Raw genomic sequence first — 15000 nt, 5'->3', positions numbered from 1 at the left:
AGAGAAAGGAAGAAAGAAAAAACAGAAGAAGATTTTTACTCCGGAAAAATTTCATTCAGTTTTGACCATCAGCATCGTCAATAGCAGCAGCATCATTAACAACAACATAGTAAGATGATGATGAATTTTAATATCGGACATTGTGCAAAGATAACCAAAGTTATTTTTATGTCATTTCTTTCATTTTAAGAGAAAGAAAAAAAAAATTTTTAATTCATTCGGAAAAGAAAAGTACAAAAACCCAAGAGAAAACGAAAAAAAAAAAAAACTACTATAATTTTAAAATAAAAATATCCGTTCATTTTTTTTATCATCATCATATCGTTATGATTATTGAATAAAATATCGAACATCGTAAAGTTATTTTATATCATTTCTATACTTTGGGGATGAAAGAAAAAAAGTAAAAGTTAAAAAAAAATAATTTTTAAAGGGAGACTTCATAGGAACGAGGAAAAAGAAAGAAAAAAATATATATATCAATTTTCTTTTTCTTCTTCCACCCCCCTCCCATTCCCGAGTTGATTGTCTGTTAATATCCCACCCATACCCCCATTGGTCATTTATTGGAAGTTAAAAAAAAAGACCTTCCCACCCACTTACAAAGCTTTCAACCGAGACACACGAACGTATATTTCCTCTCCGTAAAGAAGGCCGGCACACGTGTGCGGAGTCAACATCGTATACACACATACACAAACACACAGACACAGACATAAACGTGCACACAGATATCTATATATTTATATAACAAGTTATACATGCATATCGATATTCCTATATCTTTATACACTTCGTAAAACACGCAGGCATTAAAAAAAATGCACAAATATTTATAAAATACAACAGGGGATTCACATAAATATGCAAATGCATATGCAATATTGGATGCATTTTTTAAAAAACGGATAAAAAAGGAAAAAGTTATAATTGATTGGATTCCAGTTTTGTCTGCGAGCGTGTCTTCCTGAGGCCCGTGTATATATATCTATATACATATATATATATATATATATATATATATATATATATAGATATATAGATATATTTATATATATATTTTATTTATTTATTTTTATTTATATATATATAAATATATATATATTTATATATATATTTACAAATATATATTTATTTTTCATTTTTTTTTTTAATTTAAAAAAAAAAAAGCTAATATATATATTTAAAAAAAAAAAAACGTCCATTTGTGTTTTTTTCACAATGACGGCCAAATCAATTCAGTATTCACTATGCAAGATGATACTGCTTTATCTTTTAATTAGTAACGAAGCGTTAGCCTGCGGACCCGGTCGGGGTCCGGGCAAACGTCGGGGACCTCGGAAACGGACGCCGCTCGTCTTCAAGCAACACATTCCTAATGTATCCGAGAACACGGTTGGCGCAAGCGGAAATTATGAGGGGAAAATCACAAAAGTTGACCCTGGATTCAAGGACCTTGTGAAAAACATGAACCCAAGTATAATATTTCGTGATGAGGAGAACAACGACGAGGACAGAATGATGTCGAAGGTGAGTAAACCTAACTAACTAACTATATATATATATATATATATATATATATATATATATATATATATATATGTGTGTGTGTGTGTGTGTGTGTGTGTGTGTGTGTGTGTGTGTGTGTGTGTGTGTATTTTTCAGTGTTTAATCATGTTTATTCGTTCTAATATTTCCAACTAGTGCAATTTTGAGCGATGATGTATTGTCGTCTGTTCAATTTACATGTGTCGAACTGTTATCCTAATCGAAGTTCCAGTTGCTATATTCACTGCCGTCATTACCTAGTTCCGATACGGGGGAAATCAAATCTACTGGGAAATCCTTGGAACGGTTAGTTTGAGCTATCATTTACACGTAGCTTTAGTTTTACTTTGTGTTCCTTTATTTTAAACTGTAATCCTGTTAAAAATATCGAATCGATTTTAACAGTAAAAACGTATTATAAGCAGAGAGAGCTATATTCCTAATGATATATAATGTATTATACAAATCGTTTTATTCTCCGATTTGCTTTGATTTTTAAAAAGAAAATGCTAGTTTGTTTACACTCTGTAGTCCTCTAGGTTGGCTCTTCTGTTATGGGTTAAATGAAAAGGTATGGGTCCCTGATGCCGACACGGGTTATTATAAGCACATTTCAGTAGTTGTATTACCCGGCCTTCTTCAAGTTACTTGTTTGTTGCAGTCGGTAGCATTGCAGGTGCTTGTTTTTTTTTTTTGTTTATTTGTTTTTTTGTATTATTGCTGTAACGTACCCTATGCAAACAAAACATCGGATTACAACAGCGACAAAAATATAAAATACAAGAGAAGATTATACAGCGACCACAACGTTATAAATACAAAAAAAAAAATACACCAATAATGGTAAAGATACCAGTCCGAATAACTGGAACAAAATGTATCTGTTTATTTTGTATTGTTCTGTGTTGCTTACATACATATGTGTTTAGACAGCCCATTTAGTGCGTATGTGCTTCCATATTATTATTATTATTATTATTATTATTATTATTATTATTATTATTTTGTTCGTTTGTTTGTTGCAGTTAATAACACAATATTATTTAGTTAGCTAAGGCGGTCAATGTTTTCACGCTAAGCACTTTCAGCTTTCGTTTTCCTGGTTCGTTTACGGAACACATTTAAGTATAGCTTTAGTACATAGTGACGAGTTATGTTTAATATAATTATATTTATATACATATAAATTACATATGATTATATATACTTTACAAGTCGTTATATTTATATTACATCGCATTACATATTTATATCATATTACAAATCATTATATTTATATACAACATTGTATATAGATACATATACATTATAAATCATTATATTTGTATGCATATACATTACAAATCATTATATTTGTATGTATATATACATTACAAACAATTATATTCATATACATATATATTGCATATCATTATATTTATATACGTATATCCGTATACATTACATATTATATTTATATACGTATACATTTAATCTATTATATTTACATACATATACATTATATATAATTATATTTACACGCATGAAATGAGCATGACACATGCCTTTGCAACCATCAGGATCTACCTACGGAGTACAATTGCTTTGAGTTTCAATATGGCATGTTTCTCAGCAATTATATATATATATATATATATATATATATATATATATATATATATATATATATATATATATATATATTGGGGATGGGACGATGCCCATATTTTTTCTGATTCCGATACAATCACCAATTCCGTATTAAATTCCTGATTCCGATACAATTACCGATTCAGATTCTTTACAAATTTCTAAATATTTAACTATAAAGTTGTTATTTTTCACGATTACCGTAAAAACGCTTACCGTAAAAACGCATATTAAATGTGTAGATCTTTTCTCAAGTGTAAGGATATGCTTATGAGGGATGATCTATCGATTTTAGTTGTACTAGTAGTTTAAAATTAATATATATTCATTATTTTAGTAATACTACTAGCGGGAGAATACTTTTCTTTATAGAAAAGCAAACAAAACGGCAACCTAAAAGAAAAAATAGGCACAAATATTCCGATACCGATTCCGATACCACAGAAAGTACCGATTTTTTCGATTCCCGATTCCGATTCTGATTAATCGCCTCAATACTAATATATATATATATATATATATATATATATATATATATATATATATATATATATATATAGTTTTTCCTCCGTTTTTTTTTTTAACAAAATATTTCCAAAAACTCAATCGTCAGGGTCACTCGTCCGCACAATCTGCTGATTTTATCTCCAAGATAGTTGCATTTACCATTAATAATAATAATAATAATAATAATAATAATAATAATAATAATAATAATAATAATAATACCCCCATAGTTTCACTCCCAATAAAAAGTGACACCAAAAAGATGAGAAGGGTCAATAAGGACTGAAAGACCGAGGAGAGAGCACCGGCCAGACCTCGGTTGGACAAGCGCAAAGAGAACTGGGACTTTGGGGAGGCTTAGTGCCACTCAAATTACAGTATAAACCAATGGCCACTGTCGACGAGAAATCAATGGTACGAGGCTGTTGCGATGATGCAAATTCATTTGCAAATGCTATCGAAGGAGATGGAGAGAACTGGACGTCTGGGGAGACTTCTTGTCACTCAGCCTCCAGAGAACACGACAGGTTTCCAATCAGATCGTTTGTTGACTTGTGTGAAAGCTCCATGTGAGCCAATAATAATAATAATAATAATATTTGCGTTACTACGATTTGTATCCATTTTTGTGAATGAAGATACTGTGATGAAAATATCCGACCAATGCACAGGCGACAAACCACCTGGATCTGTTCGTGGATTTGTTTATACGTCCGCACGTATATTCAAAGATTTCCTCAGTTTATTCGCTCGTCTTTACACAAATTCGAATCACAACACTGCTACCGAATCTCTAAGATACGAGAATTGGAGGTGGACGAAAAGGATAGCTTCATCAACGCTCTGCAGGCCTCTTTAGTTAATACGTTGTGATCCAACTTTAAATGTTACCAGAAAAATGTAGGGAGAATCGCTTTTAATAATAAAAACTTTTTGTTCAAATAAAAATTTAAAAAAACGTTACTGCACATCAAGCCCATACTTACAAGCTCAGCAGATTTCAAGTGTGTATTACTTGGATTATTCAGACTATTGGCCTCATCTTGAGTGTTATCATCGCAACGTTTCGACTGATGTAACTTCCGACATACTTCAGGCATCTCTGTCTGAACCGGGTGATATTTCTATCAAAATCGGGAATCTGCCCGAATTTCGATCGGAACCCTTTATTTAATCCACGGAGTAGCATGCTCTTGTTTTATCAGCCGTGACCGGTTAGAAGTCTTAAGTAATTCAGTGTTTTATTCTGCGTAAGTAGCAATCTATGATGCTAAGTAGTAAGGTTGTAAAACATCTAAAAACAAGATTAGGTTGAAGGCTCTAAATAAAACAAATTATCAACCTCATATTAAAAAAAAATTAGAGGGAAAATTGGGTTTGCATTACTGTACACATAGATTCGAAAAATTTGTCAAAAATAATTATATAACAAATAAATGCTATCAAAGGAAAGATAAGTTACTTTTCTACCTAACTGGATATATTTTTCGTGTTTTTATTCAATGTAACATGTTTATTCAGCTCGAAAACCATACAGTGTTTCCGATGTATTGGAAAACTCAAGATGGTGCCCAACTCTCTCTTTAACACGGTAAGTTGTGAAAAAGGTGTTATAAATAAAAACTAAACAAAATACTATAAAAAATATATGTCAACCTATGTCACGGTAGCATATATTGAGCGGGTTTTTAATAGTATTTTGTCTAGTTTTTATTTATAACACCTTTTCCATAACTTACCCTGTTAAAGAGAGAGTCAGGCGCCATCTTGAGTTTTTCAATAGATCGGTAAAATACTATGGTTTTCGAGCTGAATAAACATGTTACAGTGAATAAAATCACGAAAAATATATCCAGTTTGGTATAAAAGTAACTTATCTTGCCTTTGATAACATTTATTTGTTATATATTTGTTTTTTTGACAATTTTTTCGAATCTATGTGTACAGTAATACAAACCCGGAAAATTTATATTTTTATGTACAATTTAGAAACTACTTGGAATAACATCTGTAATTTATTGAATGAAAACTGAAATTTTTATTTCAAATTTACGTCAGGGATTTGAGTTCCGTTAGAGAAGCGTTGATTTAATTTGAATAAAATAAAATGCGCATCAAGTGCGTTTGAAAGCCAAATCACAATGCAATTTTACGAAATAAACAAATATTTTACTTGTTTTAAATTTATAATTTAAATATATTTCGGAGTAATACTCCATCCTCAGTATTTTATTTCTTTTTTTCTTTTTCTTTCTTGCCATGTATTTTCTTCTTCTTCTTCTTCTTCTTCTTCTTTGCCATGTTCTTTTTTCTTCTTCTTTCTTGCCATGTTGTAAAGTTGGAGAAAGAAAACTCAATAATAAACAGATTTTATTTTATTTTATTCAAATTTGTTTTGTGGTAAAAAAAAAATGAATATTTTAGTAATATGTTATGAATACTTTAAAATCCAGTAGTATTTAGTAGGATCCTCATGTCATTGAATTTTTTTAGGTAGAAGTATGAGCCCCTAACGCTGACGCAGATTAATGAATTTCTCAGTAGTAATTCGAATTTGATCCATTTCTTCTCATAAAGTTCTTCATCTTTTAACTGACAATTTTTCCGTCTGCTTAACATTAATTCCCGAGTGGCCTTTGGTCTCGATGATCAGTGATCCATTTTAGTAAAACAAAAAATAAAGTGGATCATACAAATTGAGATTTGGCATTTGTTTAGCCAAAAATCTTTAGCAAATCACGATCTGAAAATACAATTTACAAAGTAAACACGTATAGCAGTTGTATTTTGTGTTTTATCAAATTTCATCGTATGCTTTTTATTTAACGTTCATCTTGACCTTTGGTCTTGATAGGTGGTGATCCCTTTTAGTAAAAGAAAAAATAAGCAGATTCCAATATTCTCTGTATTATATTAAAATAGTTTTAATAATAATTATTATATTAAAATCTGTGCGTTTTATAAAATTTCGCCGTTTATATTTAAATTGATTTTTATCCTTGAGTGGTTTTTGTCTTTTTTTTCTTTTTTTTTTTTTTTTTTTGCAAAGGGGTTACCACATATCAAGGCCAGAAGACCACTCGAGGATAAGAGTAGTCATTGGAACAATAGCATAATAATCGTTAGTAGTGGACATTTGGTCTAAGTAGATTATTAAAGACGACGGTTCAATAAGAACTTGTTTACGTTGGACTTGAAGACGACAATATTGTAGTTAGCTGGAAATCAAATCAGCGGAACAGAGTTCAACAAGCGGGGAGTTCTAGAAAATAAGCTTTGTTTATTGAATTCACGTTTAGGTTTAGGCATCGATAGATAGTGGGGGAGCTATTTTGGGGTTTTTATTACTGTACACATAGATTCGAAAAAGTTGTCAAAAAACAAATATCTAACAAATAAATGTTATCAAAGGCAAGATAAGTTACTTTTCTACCTAATTGGATATATTTTTCGTGTTTTTATTCAATGTAAGATATTTATTCAGCTCGAAAAACATATAGTGTTTACCGATGTATTGGAAAATTCAAGATGGCGTCTGATTCTCTCTTTAACACGGTAAGTTTGGGAAAAGGTGTTATAAATAAAAACTAAACAAAATACTATTAAAAACCCGCCGAATATATGTCAACCTATGTCACGGTAACATATATTGAGCGAGTTTTTAACAGTATTTTATCTGGGTTTTTATTTATAACACCTTTTCCCAAACTTACCGTGTTAAAGAGAGAATCAGACGCCATCTTGAGTTTTCCAATACATCGGTAAACACTGTATGTTTTTCGAGCTGAATAAACATGTTACATTGAATAAAAACACGAAAAATATATCCAGTTTGGTAGAAAAGTAACTTATCTTGCCTTTGATAACATTTATTTGTTATATATTTCTTTTTTGACAACTTTTTCGAATCTATGTGTATAGTAATAAAAACCCGCTTTTTTTGTAGGGATTTTGGCTAGCCGAGTGTTTGTTGGCGAAAGATTAGCAAGGATGGGGCATAGATTAGAGCTCAGTCGGACACTTTTTTTACAAAGAAGTCACTACGTATCAAGGCCCGGAGGCCACTCGAGAATAAGGGTTAATGAGTGTATAGTGGTCAAGGGGGTACATGTTGTAACCATCGTTAGTAGTGGAAATTTGGTAAATTGCCATGAAAATAACGGTAGAACAGAGACAAGCTCGCTATGTCTCTTCTGTGGGAAAGAGATTGTAGAAAACAAAACGGAACATCGGTTTTGACCTCTGTCATGGTAGGATAGGTTGCTTCAAGTAGCTCCTGCTCAGATGTGGCAACAGTATGTGGTAGTCCATGTTAGTATAAAAAAAATCAATATTCTCTATGTTTATACTTAAATTATTTCAATCGCTAGTGTTTACCTCTATACGTACGCATGATGCGTATCATCCTGTTTTTGTTCTTATTTACTGTAGGTGTCAATCTTCATGCGTTTTGTTGTTGCTGTTTTTCTTTCTTTTTTTTTTTTTGTTCTTTGGGTTTTTTTTTTTGGGGGGGGGACGTCTCAGAATGTACTTGGGTTGTTCTTCCGTATTTATGAATGGTGAAAAAAGATGTACATTGCGTTCTTAATGAGGTTTATTTAACTAATGATCAGATACGTTTACATGAGTGTCTGTCTCTAACAGGCATGTGCGTTAAGTGCGTGCGATCGTACGTTTGTGTGTGTGCGCGTGTGTTTGCGTACAGGTCAGTGTCGTTATTTCCTTCAACAATATTTATGAATGGAGAAACGTGGAATTAAAGTAGCAGAAAGCCTTCAACAACGGAAACACGTTCGATTTTCGTGTATCGCTTAAATATCTCTGCATGTAATAGCTTTTTTCTTTCGTATAACTATTTTTAATATATGGTATAACTATATGTTTTCTTTTATTATTAATTGGTTCAGTATTTTTTTAACTTTATAATTAATTGGTTTATATTAGTATTTTTTTAACTATATTATTAATTGGTTTATATTAGTATTTTTTAAACCCTTTCTTGGCTTGAGTAATTTCGGTTCGGTTTATTTGGGTATTTGTGTTGCCTATAACTGTAGATGATATGTCATCTTTTTTTACGGTCTTATTTTTTAAATTACTTGAAAAAATAAGACCGTAAAAATTAGGGGGGATATTAACACCACCACTCCGGCACTCCGGTGATCCCCCACCCATCATCCAAAAAAAATATGAGAAACAAATAATGAGGTTCAGAAAGGAGATCACCAAATAATTATTTTAGAATGTAGAGTGGAGGATCAGTTTCGGATATAAATTTATCAGAACATAACACTAATTTTCAGGCTATTTCATCGTTTTAGGGCAGTTAACTTTCTTTTTTTTTACCACGAATTCTAATTCTGGTTTACTGCCAATAAAGGTTAGGTTAGGATTAGGTTAAAAAAAACATAACGAATACTTAAAAAACTCATTTATTGGATTGGTTAGAGAAAAAACATGTCTTTCGAGAGACACTGCAAATTATTTTGTGTTATCTCAACAGCCGCTTACCATTGATTTCTAACTGGTAACGATCATCAGTTTTTCCATTTATTTGGGTGGCAGTAAGCCTCTTCATGAACATAGTATTCTCTGCACTCTTCCAGTGGAGTTCTTGTTAGTGCTCTCTCTCTCTCTCTCTCTCTCTCTCTCTCTCTCTCTCTCTCTCTCTCTCTCTCTCTCTCTCTCTCTTTCTTTCTTTCCTGAGCTTTTCCATTTTCCTTGACCCTTCACGATTATTTCGTATGTTATCTTTTGGGGGGTTTGGTGGGCAGGAGGATAGTTCATGAGATTTTTTGCAGTTTCAGTTTCCATGGTGTTCTTTTTAACTTTTTTGTTTAATTTCTAGTGCAACTTCCTTGTGGCTTGTTAGCGTCTGTAATTATTTTTTTTTGGGGGGGGGGCCAAATTCGAGGACCTTCCTTAAGATTTCAATTCTATTATTATTTACTCACTAGTAGTAGTCACAGAAGCCATCTTCAAAGATTGCTATTTGAGACCAACATGTGGTGTTCCCTGGAGTCTGGGTGACAAGTTTCCCCAAATTTCTAGTACTCTCCACCTCTGTTGATAACCTTTGCAAAAGAATTTGCATTATCGCATAGCCGCTTACACTTGATTTCTCGTTGGCGGCAACCATTGGTCTTCACTGGAATTTGGGTGGCAATAAGTCTCCCCAAGGTCCCAGTCCTTTTTGGACTCATCCAGCGGAGGCCTGGCTATAGCTTTCTCTCCTCGATCGTTTCATCCTCCTTGACCCTCATTATTTTGTGTAGTGCCCGTTTATGAGAGAAAAAAGGAGGCGATATCTTACAATTATACAGTTTCAGTTTTCATGATTCTATGTGACGTTCCTTTGTGTTTTGCATCTGTAGCCGTTTCTGTATCCAGTTTGTGTATAGTTTATGTGTGATGTTAGTCTCCACATTCAAGAGTATTTTTTTAAATATTTCCACAGTTTTCATTATTGAAATTCGTTGTATCTTCTCTGCCACCCCAATCTCTCCCATTCTTTTTTCAACCTTGTTCGGTATCGTTCCTAGCGCTCCTATATTAGTGGTGTTATCTTTACTTTCTTCATTTTCCATATCCCTTTGAGCTCTCTCGCCAGTTCCGTGTATTTGCTCCGCTTTTCAGTCAGGGATTTGAGCAGCAAAAAGGCTCCCCAAGGTCCCAATCCTCTGCGCACTCGCCCAGTGGTCAATGCTTTATCTTCTCGATCTTTCCATCTTCTTTTACACTTCACGACTATTTGGCGTTTACCAGTTGATTACGGCACTTTTGAGAGAGAAGAGGGTTGCCTTACGATTACATGGTTTGATTTTTCTTGATGTGGTGTTCCCTGGAGTCTGGGTGACAAGTCTCCCCAAATTTCTAGTACTCTCGCGCGCCTCTGTTGATAACCTTTGCAAAAGAATTTGCGTTATCGCATAGCCGCTTACACTTGATTTCTCGTTGACGGCAACCATTAGTCTCCACTGGAGTTTGAGTGACAATAAGCCTCCCAAAGGTACCAGTTCTCTTGGCATTTGTCCAGTGAAGGTCTGATTAACGCTCTCACCTCAGGCTTTCCATCCTCCTTGAGCCTTCTCAACAATTTGGCATCTTTCTTTGGGGGGGGTAATAGGAAAGGGGGGTTAAGAACTTATAGATATGCAGCTTCAATGTTCTTGGTTCCATATTATTATTATTATTATTATTATTATTATTATTATTATTATTTTACGCATAGAGATATCACAACGAGTATTACCAGTGAATTCTCTTGAATGAAAACGATGTGATCTGAGTGACAATAATCTCTACATTGCCTTCCAGTATAAGTCTTATTTTTCATGTACAAAGAGTGCTCATATGAGTCAACATATGACAACAACATGTGGAGTTCCCCGGAGTCTGAGTGACATCAGATCCCTCCAGATTTCAGGTACCCTTTAGATACCCGTGACAAATCACTTTGCCTTCTTGAAATAGCCGCTTGCCATTGATTTGTTGCTGATAACAGTCGTAGATATCCTTTGGCAATAAACCTCCTCAGGATACCAGCATTATTCATGGAGACATGGTTGATGCTCTCTGTCCTCGGTCTTTCCGTTCTCCTTGATCCTTCGCAGACATTTTGTGTCGCTCCAACATATGTTTTAGAGAAGAATCTGATCTGTTTCGACAGTTTCAATTCCCTTAGATTCACATAATATTCTTTCTAAAATTTTTATTCTATTTCTACTTCAAATTACCCGTGGCTGGTCCGCATTAACTGGTTTCATTTACTTGTTTACACGTTAAAGGGTTTCCTGTATATTTCCAGTCATTTTCTTTGCGTTTGTCATATTAATCCTTCCCTTGGATACAATGTATTCCTATTGATTTCGGAACTTTTCTAAACTATTGAGATTTAAAGTAATTTTCTTCGTGATTCATATTCTCTAGTTCACTGGCAACCTCCAATTTGATAGGCTTTCACTCTTCAATGCCATATACGGTTTACGCTAATACGATTATTGTGCATGTTCAAAATGCAGACGTTTGCATCATTCCCAGCTGACTGTCTTCCCAATTTCGTACAAATTTGTTAATGTATTCTTCATGTTAAACAAGATAAAAACCCACCCAATCAATGACACCAACTGTAATGTTCTACCTGTAGTTTGTTTGATTTTCGATTTTTGAGCAATCATCGAGACTCCTTCGATTTTTTCTTGATCTAACCTAACACTCGACACTGGTGGTGTTTCAAAGTAAATAAACGCTTCAAAATAAGTTAAAAAGCAAAACAATTATCTAGATGTAGAGCAGTTTTATTTGTTGTGTTTGTATTTTTACCACGTTTTCGTTTTGTTGGATGTACTGGAAAATGCACCATATTCTGGTTGATTTAATTTTTTGATTTAATAATTGTTATAACTTCCATATATCTCACGCCATTGTATTTTATATTACTAAATATTCGACTATTAGTAAATAAAAAAAATGATGTAATAATTGAATGTATGATTGTTAAAGTTAAATTGACACGAGAAATGCATACACATTAAGTTGCCTCATAATTTTATTCATAAAGAGATTAAAACGACATTCATTTATATATAACTTCATTTCAATTATGTGATAGAACATCACATTTTTGCATGAATCGTGGCATTTATTGGATGTATGTCTATCAGTTTGTTTGTTTGTTTGTTTTAATTCATGAGCGATTATCATGGCTTGACTAGGTTACTAAGGAGGCCACCATTTTGTTTTTTATTCTGACTTGACAGGCTTCATATTATTTCTATTTTTAAGTAAAAAAAAAAAATTTAACATGACTTACAACAAAAAAAAATAAACTTATCCAGGTAAGTAGACGAGTAACTTAGCTTGGCTTTGGTAACATTTATTTGTTGTGTATTTATATTTCTCGTTTTGTTTCGTTGAATGTTCTGAAAACTCACTGATTGTTTTCTATTTGAGTATTAGCTTACTTGTGTATGGAGACGAATTGGCAAAAATCCACCCACGTAGGAATTTTTTAAAGGAAATTATCCATATCTTTATAAAGTTATTAATAAGTTATAATTATTTATAAAATAAGTTATAATTATTTATATATTTTTGTATATACAGGGTGCACTCTTAAACCAATTAACCGATCATTAATACCTGTTAGGTTTAAGGATAAAAAAACGAGCTATATTTAGTTTCATTTAGTTTTATTTAGCTTTTGCAAAAAGAGCAAAAAGGAGAAGGACTCTTTCCGGAAAATATTAGATACCTCCAATTTCTGTTAAATTTTAACAATAAATTAATTACGTATCAATTAATTAGGTATCAATTAATGAATATTAATGAATATTCATTTGGTATCAATTAATAATAATAATGAAGATAAACTAGGTGTAATTAATGAGTATTAATAAATATTACATAGGTATCAATTGATGAATATTAATAAATATTGATTAATAAATATTCCGTAAATTTCAATTTCTTTAGAGTATTTTTAAACTTTTTAGAACAAATAATATGAGCACGACATTTCATTTGAAAATTCAAATATATTATACATCCATCTAGTTTCATCCATATCATATATCCATTAGATTTGATCTGTATATTTGATCTATACCAATTAGACACCAAAAAAGAAACAATACCTGGATTTCAATTTCTTCGTAAACTCTTTAAGCTTTTACACTTTAAATTTTAGATATTTTCTAGAATTAAAATCATGTAATGGATTTGGATCACATTTAGAATACGACACAAGGTTTAGTATCGCTATAAATTGATTTTAATCTTCGTAAGGAGACACCAAAGTGGTGCAAAATTGTTCTGCTCGGAGAAATTAATTTTAGCTATTCATTTTCCTAGTTTCATATAAGTGTGGGTTTAAAATAAAAATGGAATGATTTACAATTACGAAAAAATAAAATTTAAGTTATTTTAAGACGGGAGAGGAGTCAAATTAAAAAAGACCAATGAAATTTTCATTTTTGACTGAGACACAATTTTACCGCGCTTTCTTTAGATGCGTCCATGCATATCAGTAACAGGCTCTGCCCGTCAGTTATCTTATTTACTATAGGTGTCAATCTTCATTGTTAAGTTTGTGATCAAATTTTCGTCGGTTTATGATGGTAAAGTTTAAAATGGCAGTACCGTTGGTGTACAATGCTAAAGTTTAAAATCGCATTTACGAAGTAATTTTTAAAGATGTTAATCCAATGAAGCTGAAGGTTTATCAAAAACGCTCAATGTCAGGCTATTATATTTTATTTATATAATCGTTATTGGCAATATATGTGCAGACATGTTTCAGTTGCGATTCTTTTCAAAATTATACATCATCATGCGGAATCCTTCAAATAAACTAATTTTTTAAACAGCAATAAAACTAAATGAAACTAAATATAGCTCGTTTTTTTATCCTTAAACCTAACAGATATTAATGATCGGTTAATTGGTCACTCGGTGTTGGCCGGTCGTAAAATACGCTTAAATATGATATTTTAATTTATGCAGATTTCGTGTTTATTATTATAGAGCAAATTCTCTATGGATTATTATATTGTACCCAATATATATATATATATATATATATATATATATATATATATATATATATATATATAGTAATGATTTCAGAAGTTAACAAAAGATGCGATCAGCTTGAATCGAAACCTCAGAGTGCCAAACTTTGTCGTTTATTTAGCGCTTCGTTACGTCACTCAGACAGTCCAGAGAGTTTTCTAACTATTAGGGTTAAGATTTGAATTAAAAGAATTTCTTGTTGAAACATTTAGTTTATTGGAAGATTTCAGCATGATGATGTGAGATTTCGAAAAGAATTTCAACTGAAACATATTTGCACATGCACAGCCAGTACTATTTATATGAGTAAAAGTATTACACTATATACGATGAAAGACAGAGAGAGAGAGAGAGAGAGAGAGAGAGAGAGAGAGGTGCGTGTGTTGTATTAATGAGAATCTTACAACTATCGATTATTTTTATAATTGTTCAATTTCGAAATGGATTCATATATTTATCTATCGCAATTTACTCGTATCCAATGAAAGACCGATCGATCTATCATTTTTTTCCAGCGTGTCCGGTTTGTTGTGCAATACATTTTATAAATCAACGGAGTTAAGCATTCATTAATGATGAAACTTGCATGTACATTGATTAACAAGGCGTACGTACGTGCATATACACATATATGTACATACGTATACACACCCAAATTGGATTAAATGAGATTAAACATTTAGTCAAACGTATGAATAAGTGGCGGGAAATCTCTCTCGTTCTTTAACACACACACACACACAC

At 32.2% G+C, this 15000-nt stretch overlaps 1 protein-coding gene across 1 annotated transcript in view; it reads left to right on the top strand.

Annotated features, from left to right (window-relative positions):
- The first annotated feature begins 1152 nt into the window (after positions 1-1152).
- LOC145284784 (sonic hedgehog protein-like) overlaps positions 1153-15000 on the top strand; it is a 174988-nt gene continuing 161140 nt past the window's right edge. Inside the window, exon 1 of the mRNA XM_080133752.1 lies at positions 1153-1530. Within this exon, the coding sequence (XP_079989878.1) occupies positions 1222-1530 (309 nt within the window). The 5' untranslated portion in view covers positions 1153-1221. The remainder of the gene's footprint in view (positions 1531-15000) is intronic.

This window comes from Euprymna scolopes, chromosome 9 (assembly GCF_053919585.1).
Source record: "Euprymna scolopes isolate OS-2025 chromosome 9, ASM5391958v1, whole genome shotgun sequence".
NCBI lineage: Eukaryota > Metazoa > Mollusca > Cephalopoda > Sepiida > Sepiolidae > Euprymna > Euprymna scolopes.
The sequence above is the reverse complement of the archived record's forward strand: the minus strand, read 5'-3'. Positions and strand labels throughout refer to the sequence as shown.